The 13,547-nt window shown below is 31.9% G+C and overlaps 1 protein-coding gene across 8 annotated transcripts in view; it reads left to right on the top strand.

Annotated features, from left to right (window-relative positions):
• Mettl25 (methyltransferase like 25) overlaps nt 1–13,547 on the top strand; it is a 185,852-nt gene that overhangs the window by 6,980 nt on the left and 165,325 nt on the right. For 7 of the 8 annotated variants that reach the window (XR_007348125.1, XM_048804537.1, XM_048804553.1 and 4 more), the window contains 3 exons: nt 1,439–1,603; nt 4,157–4,263; nt 11,434–12,033. Coding sequence is in view for 7 of the 8 variants with exons in the window: in XM_048804537.1 (XP_048660494.1) it covers nt 1,439–1,603; nt 4,157–4,263; nt 11,434–12,033 (872 nt within the window). In the remaining variant the exon portion in view is untranslated. The remainder of the gene's footprint in view (nt 1–1,438; nt 1,604–4,156; nt 4,264–11,433; nt 12,034–13,547) is intronic. The other variant, XM_048804539.1, reaches the window with a different exon arrangement.

Here is a 13,547-nt window from a genome sequence, read left to right as displayed (position 1 = left end):
TGTTGTTGTTATGTCAGTTTTTTAAAAAATAATTATCAGCAAATAGGCTTACTTGGACCCCTCCATCTAGAGTTACTTTGAACTACTACAGACAAATTGGAATGCCTTTTTAAAAATCCTCTTAAGTAAATTGACTTGACTTAAAAATGACCATAGAAAAATAAGATTAAGCAAATCTGTCAATGTCCCTTTACATATCCATCAGAATAGGCAGTATTATGCTATAATAATAAGCCTAAAACCTAAGTGATGGAAAGCAATGTAGTTGACTTTTCATCCTGTATTTCCATTGGTGTATACATATCCATTATAGTTTGACAATACTGCTTACCTTGACATAGTCACTCAGGGACTCAGATTGAGATGAGTTCCATCTTCACAAATCACAGAGCTAGGGAAAGTTCTTCCCATATTCTTAAATCTTCTGCCTAAAAATGATCTAGTTTACCTAAGCAAGATGTTGCTACACCTGAGTTTAATAGGGTATTTATACATACTCCTACCCAGAGGGGCACTGATGTTTGTAAACATTATACCACGTTCCCATACTATTTTGAATTTGTGAGCCTTTAGAAACTGTCAACAGTTACTATAAAAGAAAATGTGTGGTTTAAAACTGACCACGAGGAAAAATGAACTATTTTACCAGATCATAACTTAATTAGTTTTAGAATTATCAGACTGACAGCACCTTCAGCAATACATATAGCCCCCTCCCACCTGCCCATGTGTGTGCACGCACACACACACAACACACACACACAAGTAAGTCTTTATGGTCCAAATGACAGAGGAACTGTTTTATAGTAACCTTTATACCACTGGGGTTATTACCATTGTTCTGTAGGCAGTATGGATAGTAAGGTAATAGTGTTATAAAGGGTTGAACTGAAAATGCACAGTTATAGATCAGACAGGACTATTCCATGAATTAAGTAACTATCTTACTGTTAAGATTTAAGTCTTTCTTTTATTAGTTCTTGAAATGAGCCAAAATTTAATTTGATATTTAAACATATAATTGAGTAAAATGTTAAAACAGGGTGCTACGTGCAAGGCCCTGGGTTCGATCCTCAGCACCACATAAAAATAATAAATAAATAATAAAGTTATTGTGTCCAACTACAACTACAAAAAAAATTAAAAACACAGTCTTTGATACTGAGGTAGGAACCAGTTTTAATACTTATTATTATCTAAATAATAAAATAATGAATTACAGACCTTATTTATTGTCTACAAATAGCTATAGTTTAAATAACAGATACAAATGGAACTTTTAGAGATACTGCCAAAATTCACACTAAAACAAAAATATTGTAATTTGCTATAAAATTCCAACATTCATTTATTATTTTAAAATCTCATACTGATTAGTTTTTAGTTATTTAGTTATTACTAATATTTTTGTTTTTGTTCTCCTATTATGATTTTTTAGGTGTTAGTGATTTTCCAAAAGCATTTTGTGAAACTTCTCAGAAGCTAGTGAGTGTGGAAGCCTTTGCTCTGGCTGCAAAATATTATTCTGTTCAAAACTTGGGAATGTGTACTCCTTTTGAACAGTTGCTTGTAGCTCTTCAAGGAAATAAAAAACAGAGGACTGGTATGTATGTTTATGTGTATACATGTATGTGTTTTAGATACTTAGAAGACATATACTATCTTTCCAACATATACTTATTGTTAGACCTTATAAGTCATGATAAGTTATCTTATACCTAGAAGAATTGATTTTCTTTTATACCATATTAAACAGAATAACTTATAGATCTCTGAATTTTGTTCTTACTTTAGCCTCTGGCTATCTTTAGTTAGTGCCTGCTCTTCAAACATAGATTACAGTACAGTGGGATAATACAAATTACAAAATCATTTTTTTATTTTTGTTGCTGTGGGCTACTGGTTGCTGTGGCTGGTTCTTTAGGAAGAGATGAGAGAAATGCACAGTGTGGTTGGGGGTATGAGGGAGAAACCTGAGTGTGAGAAAGTAGGGATGGCACAAGTGAAAAAACAAATGGCAACATAGTAGATTAAAACTCAGTTGATTCAATAATTTTATTAAATGTGAATAACTTATATGTTCCTATTCAGATAGAGAAAAGAAGATGATTTTTTTTTTAAAAAACACGGTCTTTTAGGGGCTGGGGTTATGGCTCAGTGGTAGAGTGCTCGCTTCACACATGCAAGGCCCTGGGTTCAATCCTCAGCACCACATAAAAATAATAAATAAATAAATAAATAATAAAATTATTGTGTCCAACTCTAACTACAAAAATAAAAAAAAAATTAAAAACAGTCTTTGATGTTGAGGTAGGAGCCAGTTTTAATACTTATTATTATCTAATTAATAAAATAATAAATTACAGACCTTATTTATTGTCCACAAAGCTCAGAACTGTTATCTCATTTAGTCCTCCTTTCCCCATCTTTTTATTTTGAAAAGTTACAAAAAGTTGCAAAAGTAGTACAGTGAACCCTGTATAATTTTCACCTAGATTCACTGTTTGTTAAAATGTCCTCACATTTGTTGTAGTTCTTTACACACACACATGCATTCACATGCAGCCTTTTATCTGAATCCTTTGAACATAAATTACATATATCGTAACACTTTACCCTCAAGTACTTCAGTATATATCTTGCAAGAACAAGGACATTTCCTAAACATCTCATAACACATGAACACACTTAGGAATCTAACCTTGCTAGCGTAATACTGTCTAATAAGCAATCTAACATTGCTAGAGTAATACTATCTAATAAGCAATCTGTATTCAAATTTCTCTTAAGTTTCTTAAAAATATTTGTATGGCCAGTTTTTTCCTTAGTATAGAAATCAGTCCAAGCTTATGTATGGTATTTAGTTTTATGTTTAATTCTTTAATCTAGAACAGTTCCTCAGCCTGCCTTTTGTTTTTCCTGACACTGATACTTTCAATGCATGTAGGCTGGGTCTGTTTTATTATTTCCCTATGATTAGATTCAGGTTATACATTTTTTACCTGAAGACTACTTAACATAATCCCTTTCTCACTCATGATACTAGGAGACACATGTAATTTTGTCCCATTACTCATGAAAATAAGTTTGCTTACTTGTTAAAAATGAATCCACTGGAGTTATCATTTGTAAAGGGAGCATTTCCCTTTAAATGTAATTCTTTAATTATTTTAATCTTTTTTATTAATCTCTTTAATCATTTTAAGCAAAATTATCTCATAGTTTTTCCTGCAGCAAAACAGAGGGCTTTTTGAATTATGGCTCTTGGTAGGGGTATTCCAGTTGCTAAATAAGTTCACCAGCAACGTTGCTATAGAAGCTGTATAGAAATTCACTGAGCTTTAATGTCAGATGTTGCTGACTGGCAATAACTGAATGGGCTCTGTATCAAGGATAGCCTTGGCCCTTCCCTTGATTATAATGGTTAAGGACTGCATTTTGGAACTCAAAGTGAACAAAACTGTTATGCTATAATAATCATCCCAGCACTACATTTCAGTTCCCTACTGCCCAACTCTCACATGTGTGATGATGTTAACTACTTTGTCACATGCTCTTTGGCCACTTTTATAATGTAGAGTATATACCATAATGCACCATCCTGTGTGATGTTCTGCATTGATATAGAAGTATGTATCTTTGATTCTTGGGACAATAGAAAACAACATGGTTGTTGAGCATTTTAAGTATGCCGAATGCAGCTCAGAAACAATTTGCAATTTTATTTGAATTTTTTAAATGCAAATTTAAATAATCATGCATGGCTAGTAGCTACTGTACTAGACAGTACAGGTACTTATTGATATATAGAAATTCATTCTGTTTTTGTAGTTGTATGTATTGGAAATATTTTTTCCCTTTTTGTTGCTTGCCTTTCCACTCTTAAGTTGTCTCTTAATGGAAAGTTTCTTTTGTAGTATAGTTTTTCAGTCTTTATCATTAACTGCTTGTATCAAGGGACATTTTTAATGATATGTAGATCTTTATTCAAATTAGATTCATAGCAGCTAAGGAATAGAAATCTATCAGATACTACAATAGAATTTCTAACTTATTTTCATATTTAATTCCAAAAAATGAGCATTGGCTGATAATTTTAATTCTATTAAATTTTGCTTTAGAAGTGTTATTTCAGTTTTGTTTTATTTTAATTTAGCTGAAAATTTGAAGCCAGTTGAGTTTATGAATATGAAAAAATCTCATGAAGTTCAGGCAATGTCACAGCTGATCTGCAGTATTACTGATTACTACGGAGTAAAGCAGGTAAGAATATTTCCCTGTATTTTTACTATCCAGGTATGATTGGGCATGCCTATATTCCCAGCAATTCTGGAGACTGAGGCAGGAGGATTGTAAATTTGAGGTATATGCCTGTAATCATGGAAATAGAAGTTGCTGTAGGGCACTTAATCCAATTACTCTCGGGCCTTACCATTTCATAGTGTGCTAGACTGGTTTATACCTGCACTATCACCATTTCTTTCCTGTGGGCTTTCTCCTGCTGCTGAAACAAGTACTGCTCATATATAAGTTCTGGAAATTAATTCCTCCCCTCTATAGCCTTGAACCAATAACTGATGCAACATTTCAGGTGGTATGATATTTTAGTCAGCTTTCTTGCTGCTGTGACTAAGACCTGACAAGAACAATTATAGGAGGAAAAGTTTATTTAGGGGCTCACAGTTTCAGAGGTTTCAGTCCATAGACAGCCAGCTCCATTGTTTCGTACTTGAGGTGAGACAGAACATCATGGTGGAAGAGGGTGGCAGAGAAAAGCACCCAGGAAGCAGAAAGAGAGAGACTCCACTCACCAGGTACAAAATATATACCCCAGAGGAACATCTCCAATGTCCCGCCTCTTCCAACCACACCATACCTGCCTTCAGTTATCACTCAGTTAATCCCTATCATCAGATTAATTCACTGATTGGGTTAAGGCTCTCATAACCCAATCATTTCATCTCTAAACCTTCTTGCATCATCTCACACATGAGCTTTTAGGGGACACCTAATACTAAAGGATAACAGATGATTCTTAGATATGTGCTTTACCCTAGTCCTCAGCTTCTGAGTGGGATTAAACCCAAGTTGCCCTAAAGTATTACGTTATCTTGTTTAAAAAAACACCTTTATTGGGCTGCTATTTTTTCTATTTTACTTCCCTTCCTGTGTTTTACTACCAGATAGATCACTTTCATTTCAATCTTTGTTGATAGATCTGCCTCTGGGGTAACACAAACAAAAATGAGGGATATTTACTCTATAACTTTATTTATATTTATTTATCTCTCTCTCTCTGTGTTATGTTTATTTTTATGTAAAATACTATGTAATAGTAAATAAATTTAAGTTGATAAATTAGATTTATTTGTATTTATAAAGTACATACAAAATATTTTTAAATAGCTTAATGTACCATGTTAGGCCTTTTTTAAGAAAACTTTTTTATAGTGGTTAAAATTATATCTAGTGAATGAAACAAATCTAAAATTTGTGATTCTGATAAGGTGCAAATTACTACAGATTAGAGTGTCCTTAGCACTAAGGACACTAAGATTTTTCTCTTGAAATCACTTAATGATCTTATTATTTGATTCTCTTAATGTTTACATTTAAATGTATTCTGTGTATACTAATTACACTTTTAAAATGGAGATTAAATAAATATGGATTTGGTAGACTGAGGCTGAGATTCTGAAATACTTAACCTTAGCAGTAATCATAGAGAAGTAGAAAAAAAAAGAAATTCATTTCTACCTCATCCATAGCACCACTGGAATGCCCAAAACTTTACTTCTCACACTCATATTACCAAGCCTTCTTGATTTGTATTTCTTAAACATGTGTATCCCTTTGCATATTTTGCACATGTTCTTGTATTCGTTCATTTAACCAATATTTTCTTTAGCTCCTACCATGTTTCAGAGGCATTGTTTAAAACACTGAACACATATCAATAAATAAAAAGTACTTTTGCCCTCATGGCATTTATATTTTAATAAGGACAACTAGACAATAAAAAGATTCTAAGTATTTTTTTGTTATATATGTTAAAACATTTTAAAGAGGAAAGAAAAGGGGAAGGGAGGGGTTAATTCAGAAGATAAGGCAAGTAAGACCTCTTTGTAAAGATAATATGAGTTAATACCTCTTTTAGAAGATACAGAAACTTCAAAATATCTGAAGGAAAGGGTTTTCAAATGAAGTGAATGTGTTCGGTGGCACCGAAGTGGGAATGTGACTACTTAGTTCTCAGAATAGCCAGGAAGCCAAATAGACACCAGTGGAGTGAATAAGAGAAAAATAACAGCTGAGGTTGGAGTGGGAAAGGGAAGGTTATGAAGTTATAGATTTTTGGAGGCGTTTGTGATCATCATTTGGCCTTTTTATTCTGAATGAGAAGAAAGCCATTGCGGCCACTGGATCTTTTTTTTCTTCTCTGTCGTTTTATGAAAGAAAGTAGATCGACTGTCTTTGATTCTCTACTTCACTGTTTTTAGACATGTAAACTGATTCCTTTAAGAAACCAGCTCCTATTTAAGTAGATGCTTCCAGAGTTAAAGCAAACAATTTAGGCTGGGCACAGTGGAGCAAGCCTGTAATCCTAGCGCTTCAAGAGGTTGAGGTAGGAGGATTTTGAGTTCAAAGCCAACATCAGCAATTTAACAAAATCCTAAGCAACTCAGCAAGATACTGTCTGTAGATAAAATATTTAAAAAGGACTGGGGATGTGGCTCAGCAGTTAAGCACCCCCCCACCAAAAAAAAACCCCAACTTACTAACAAAGCTAGTCATTAAGAGATAAGATCAAAAAGGCAATGAGGGTTTTGATGAAAGGAATGGTATGATCAGACTTTGCATTTTTCTGTTGAGAACAGAGTGAGGGTGAGAAAGGTAGGATCAGAGAGACCACTGAGAAAGCCAAGCCGTTACAGTTATCAGATTTAGAATAAAGTTGGTTTGCAAAGCTTTGGTAAATGATCAGTTTATGGATTTGCGCAAAATTGACATGTAGATGATGAGAGAAAGAAGGAGTTCTGTTCTCTGTCTGGAAATGAGGTATTATTAACTTTGATGAAAAAGATTATGGGAGAGGCAAGTTTTACAGAGAATATCAATAGATCAATTTCAATTTGAGATACTTATTACATATTCAAGTGGAAATGTCAGGTAGAGTATTGGATTTGTGAGTCTGGAATTCATATCAGAATTCCACACTGGAGTTATAAATTTCAGAGCCATTACCCTAGAATGGTAAATCTGTAGGTTAGTCTGTAAAATGTAGCTCATCTATCTAAAAAATAGTACCATAGTAATATTATGAAGAAATTTAACTATTATGTGTACTAATGTTTCTAATTACTCTCCTAAACAGAATTAGGACAATAGGAGATCTCTCTTACCACTTACTAGTCTAGAGACTCATTTGTCTTCAAACCTATAGACTACTGCAGATGATCCAGGAAGGAAAATTCTATTGTGGGTAAGGGTGTTGAACATTATGATTATGGGATTTTGCTATTTGAGCAAGATTGTTTGAAAGCAGAAAGTTGCACGGCTTCTATGTTCCTATCAGTGGAACTTAATTGCAGAATATTCTTTCTGTTGCTAACCATCTGTATGTTATTGTAATACCAGTTTGGAGGGGAAAGGTAATTGGGGTCAATAAGGTATAAGTGCAGACCTGCTAGGAAAGTTTGTCCTAATTAAAAAAAAAAAAAAATCTTAGGAATTAAACTACATGATTTTTTTAGAGTTTCTATAGCCATCTTGCATCCAAAGAAATAAAAATCAACTGGTACAAAGGCTGGGCATAGTCAGTCTCCCAAAGGTGCGTTCTACTTTAACATTTCTTATTAAGTGAAGTAATGAAGTTTCTTCATTGTTCAAAACTTTGTGTGGTGTTACTTACAGCTAGAACTTTCTTGATTCAGTAAAATGGTAAACAGTTCTAGGAACAAAATCAATTACTTCTTGGAAGCAAACATTTTTAGATTTAAGGGAACAAATGTGCTGGTGTTTTACAAAGCAGCACACCAATTACAAAAATTAGCTTGTCATTGGCATCATTAGTGTGTTTTATAGGAAGAAGGGAATGGAGAACTTTGCTTTCTCATGAGATTAAGAAACATCGGAATTTATTAATAAGGTTCTACTCTACAACCTTTGCATTTATGAATAGAAATATGGTAAATTCAGTTAGATTTTATTTCCTTAAAGTAAGATATTATTGTATAGACCTTGCATTTGAGTATAGCTATTGAATCTTCAGTAGAGTTTTGTTCCTTACAGTATATATGTATGGTATATACATACATGCACATACATACATACAATACTTCTCTACTTCTCATAATAGTATAAAATAGGTATAGAGGAATGTTTGTAAATTAATTTCTTATTTACGGAAATTTTGGAGTCTTAGCTTTGAACTGGTCTAATTTTAAGATCATGAAATTTGTTAGGACTTAATGGCATTCATTGATTTACATATAGAAGTGTTTCCAAGAGTAGTTTATACTAATGTCAGAGTTTAATTAACTTTAGGAATTAAAGATGTGTTTGTGTGTGTGTGTGTGTGTGTGTGTATAAATAATAAGATTAGGTAATGGTTTGTTATGATAGTTGTTATGGTTTGGATGTGAGATGTCCCCCAAAAGTTCATGTGTGAGATAAATAGGAATATTCAGAGGTGAAATCATTAGATAATGACCTGTGGCCTAAATCCATGGATTGGTTTAATCCAATTGATCGATAAATAATGTGGATTCATGGGTGGTAACTATAGACAGGTAGGCCATGGCTGGAGGAAGTAAATCATTAAGGGGGTATCATTTTTGAGGATTATGTTACTGCTGGCTTCTTGCACTCATGGTATTACTGATTCTTGGTTCCCATGAACTGAGCAGCAGCTTTTCTCTGCAATGCCCTTCTGCCATGATTTTGTGCCTCACCTTCGGCCCATAGCTATTGAGTCAGCCGACCATGTACTGAACTTCTGAAACCACAAATCAAAGTAAACTTTTCTTCCTGTAAGTTGTTTTTGTTCAATGTTAGTCACAGCAATGCAAAGCTAACTAACATAATAGTATTTCTGTATGTGTTCATTTATTTCTTATGGCAATCAAAACTTAAAATTTATTTTTTTCTTATCTTTATATTTATTAAGGTATAGTTTAGATATTCATCAACTTAAGGTTTGATGAGTTTTGGTGATTATATACAGTTATAAAATGTTTCCTCATACCATTCTGTAGGATACTTTCTCCTTCATTCTCAGGGAACCACTAATCTGCTTGTAGTTTTGACTTTTCTAGAACATGGTATAAATGGAATTATAGTATATAGAATTTTGTGTTTTGAGTTCTTTCACCTTGTACATAGCTTTTGAGAGCCATAAGTGTTGTTTATATTGATAACTTTTTGCTTTCTTATGAAATTATGTTGTAATATGGGTATAACACAATTTATTTTTCCATTCACAAGTTGACAGACTTTGAGTTGTTTCCCTTTTTTTTTTTCCTGCTATGAATATTCACATACAAGACTGTATGTGGACATATTTCATTTCTTTTGGGTAAAGAGCTAGGATTGATATTGGTAGGTTATATGTTAAATGTATGTATCAATTTGTAGTAAACTATTTTTTTAATCTTTGTATATAAATGTTCTATTACATTTTTTTTTTAGTTTTGTACTTTTTAAAAAGTTTCAATAGCACATAATAGTGGAGTTCATTTTGACACATGCATGCATAGAATGTAATTTGCTCCATGTCAGTCTACGTGACAATACCATTTGACATTTGTGTATCTCATTGTGGCTTTAATTTACATTTCTCTAATGACGGCTAACATCAGGCATCTTCATATTGACCATTTGTATATCATTTTGTAAAGTGTATGTTCACATATTTTGCCTATATTCTAATTGAATTGCTTGTCCTCTTATTATTGACTTGTCAGACTTTTTTCATATGTTCTAGGTACACAAACCCTTTTTCAGTTACATGTTTTGAAAATATTGATTTTCCTTTTGAACTATAAATTTTGAATAGCTAAAGTTTTATTTTAATGAAGTTTAAACTATTTTTTGTTATACATGAATTTTCGTCCTATATAAGAAATCTTAGCCTATCTCAAAATCACAAGAGATTTTTCTCATGTTTCTTCCACAACACAATAGTTTTCACTGTGTTATTTAAATCTGTGATTCACTTTTTATTAATCTTTGTGTTTGATGTGTGACAGGAAAAGTTCATTTTTTTTCCTGTCACACATTCAATTTTACCTACAAGTTTTTTAAAAGACTATCATCTTCTCCTTAGGCAGTTGGCAAAAATCAGAAGTCTATGTAGTCTATTTTAATCTATTTCCAGACTTTATTTTTTCCATTGATTTTATATGTCCATTTTATATCATTACTAAACTCTTTTGATTAGTGTAGTTTTACATTAATTCTTGAATCAGTAATATTCTTTGACTTATTATTTTTCAAAATAATTTTTGTTATTCTAGGAACTTTCTCTTTCCATATAAATTGTAATATCTGCTCATGATTTTCCTTAAAAAGCCCTTCTAGTATTTTTATTAGGATTATGTTGAATCTTTAAGTCAACTTAAAGAGAATTTCCATCTCAGCATTTGGCTTGTTATTTCGTGAATATGATATATCTTTTTATTTAGGCTTTCTAAGTTTTTGTTTTGTTTTGTTTTGTATACCAGGGATTCAACTCAGGGGCACTTGAACCCTAAGCCACACCCTCAGCCCTATTTGTATTTTATTTAAAGACAGGTCTCACTGAGTTGCGTATCTTCTCCTCATTGCTGAGGCTGGCTTTGAAATCTGGATCTTCCTGCCTCAGCCTCCCTAGCCAGTGGGATTATAGGTGTGCACCAGCATGCCTGGCTAGACTTTCTAAGTTTTTTATGGGATTTTATAGTTTTCAGTGTGTGGGTCTTATATGCCCTTTGTTAGTTTATTCCCAGATATTCTATTGTTATACTGTCTTAATTCAAATGTTTTAAAATTTTGCCTTGAAATTATTTATTACTACTCTATTATATATGTTCTGATGGTTCATTGTTAATTTCCATTGCCTTTTGTATCCTAACATGTTGCTAAATTCACCTACTATTTCTGTTAGTTTTTTCTATTCAGAGATTTGCTTTGGATATAGTCATGTCATCTTTGAATAAAGATATTTTTCTTCTTCTAACATTTATCTTTTACTTATTTTTCTTGGTTTATTATGCTAACTAAAACTTATAGGAAAATGTTTAATAAAAATGGTTTTTTAAAAGAAAAATAGCAAATACAACAGGCTGTGTAAATACATAATTCATTTGTTTACTTGCTTTAAAAAATATCTAGAATGCTTTCTATTACCAACTGACTAAAATTACTTAATTCATTCCATTTTTCTTACTTTAGGTTATTGACCTGGGTTCTGGGAAAGGCTATTTAAGCTCCTTTTTGTCCTTGAAGTATGGCTTAAAAGTTTATGGAATTGATTCCTCAAATACCAATACTCATGGAGCTAAGGAGAGAAACAGGAAATTGAAGAAACATTGGAAACACTATCATACTCAATCAAGAGTAGATGTGAATGGAGTGGCCTTAAAAATGGCAAAAGAAAGGAAAGTGCAAAATGAAATTAAGTATAATGCAAACGTTGAAGAAACATATAATCATAGTTCTGCAAATCAAGAAAAAATGTCTTCCTCAGATTATTTGCCAGATTTTTCAGGCTCTGTAATTTCTGACATTAGAAAACAAATGGAAAACCTACACGCTCAACCACATGGAGAAGATAATTTGTGTTTTGAAAATCCCTTTTCTCTGATAGACTTTTTACCTATCAATGCTGTAGAGACAAACTCTTCATCTCAAATACTCAACAGAGAAATTTCTCAAGCAAATAAAGAGAGAAGAAAATTGGCATCAAAGTCAAACGAATCAAATATATATTCACCGTTAACCTCTTTTATCACTGCTGATTCTGAACTACATGACATTATTAAAGATCTGGAGGTGATTTGACTTTTAAATTCTTTTATTTGATTTACAAAAATGCTGTAAACAGAATTTAATTTTAATAGCTTATTAATGTAATTTTACATTTTACATTAATTTTAATCTGATTACATTTTTCTAAAAGACCAAGAAAATAAAACCCTAACCAGGCATTCTTTATACTTTCAGCTGCTAAAATCTGCCAAGAACACATTCCAGAATAGAGTACCCTCTTCTAATTTCAGTTTTAGTAAGCTAAGTCTCTATCTCCAACTTGGGTATTGTTTAAATTCTAATAGAAGAAAAGTCTTATGTGTTTTTATAAGATTTATTTTTAATTGACACAAAAATTTTACATGTTTATGGAGTACAATGTACATATGTATACATGGTATAATGATCAAGTCTGGCAAATTAGCATATGTATCACCTTCAACACTTGCATTTTTTTTGAGATGAAACACGTACTTAAAGAAGTATCTAGAACAAAATTATGTTTAATGTTAGACTTGGTGATCAAATATGTGATTTCTTTTGAGTAAAAATAACTTCTGGATATTCTTTCAGGTTGGAATTTTTTCCAAATTACAAGCATGTCAAATTAAATAAGTGAAAGACAGTATGTTAAACAGTTAATATTGTATTTTTAAAGAATTATGTAAAGAAGCTTGTAATGAAGCTTAACTCCTTTCAAAAACAAGATAGCTTTTAGAATTGTGTTATTTTACCTTGTTAAAGTTTTTAGAAATTCTTCCCCAAAGGAAGGAAACAAAAGATATCAGAGTTGTTCATAAATTTAAATCCTTTTTTGGTAACTGACTAGAGTTTTGCCATTTTTTAAAAAGTGAAATTTTTCTTTTCCAACATATTTTTGAAAAACACCAATGAAAGGAACCTAGTTAATCCTCATGAGTTGTTTTTATTTTATATATGAATCCAATTATTAGGTTTGTTCTTCAGGTTAAATGACCCCACTAATTTAACCCAACTTTAGAATTTTTAGTGAATATTGTCACTTTTTTTTCAAGTTTCTCCAAATCTATTTGAAATATTTGAAAATAGACAATAAAAATAAACTCAGAAGAATTATTTAAAATAAAATACAAGACTATTTCTTGGATCCTGTAATAAATCAATTTAATAACCCAAATTAACCAATCTTCCTATTATCCTTCCCCTGACAAACAATACTTAAAGATTTTACTATTAGACTAGATTTTTATTTATGTGTCTTTGTATCCTAGCTCCTACCTGCTAATAATTATTCTATATGATAAATACAGTAAACAGTGAGATTAAATGTTATTGTTATTTTCTTTAATGAGAGTTCAGCTAAGCTTAAAGAGAGAAATGTATAACTGTTGTTCACTTCCTTAATTAACAATAAACCTTTCCTGACTGAATTTTTTTTATTTATAATACTGTAGCATGGGAAAACTTATCCAAACTATCTAATTAACAAGAAAAGCAAAATGATTATAATATCCCATCAAAAAAAGTGTTGCAACTTGGTTGTAAAGGAGGTCAGAGAA

This window comes from Marmota marmota, unplaced genomic scaffold (genome assembly GCF_001458135.2).
Source record: "Marmota marmota marmota unplaced genomic scaffold, marMar, whole genome shotgun sequence".
Lineage (NCBI taxonomy): Eukaryota > Metazoa > Chordata > Mammalia > Rodentia > Sciuridae > Marmota > Marmota marmota.
Note: the sequence above shows the minus strand (reverse complement) of the source record. Positions and strands in the feature narration are given on the sequence as shown.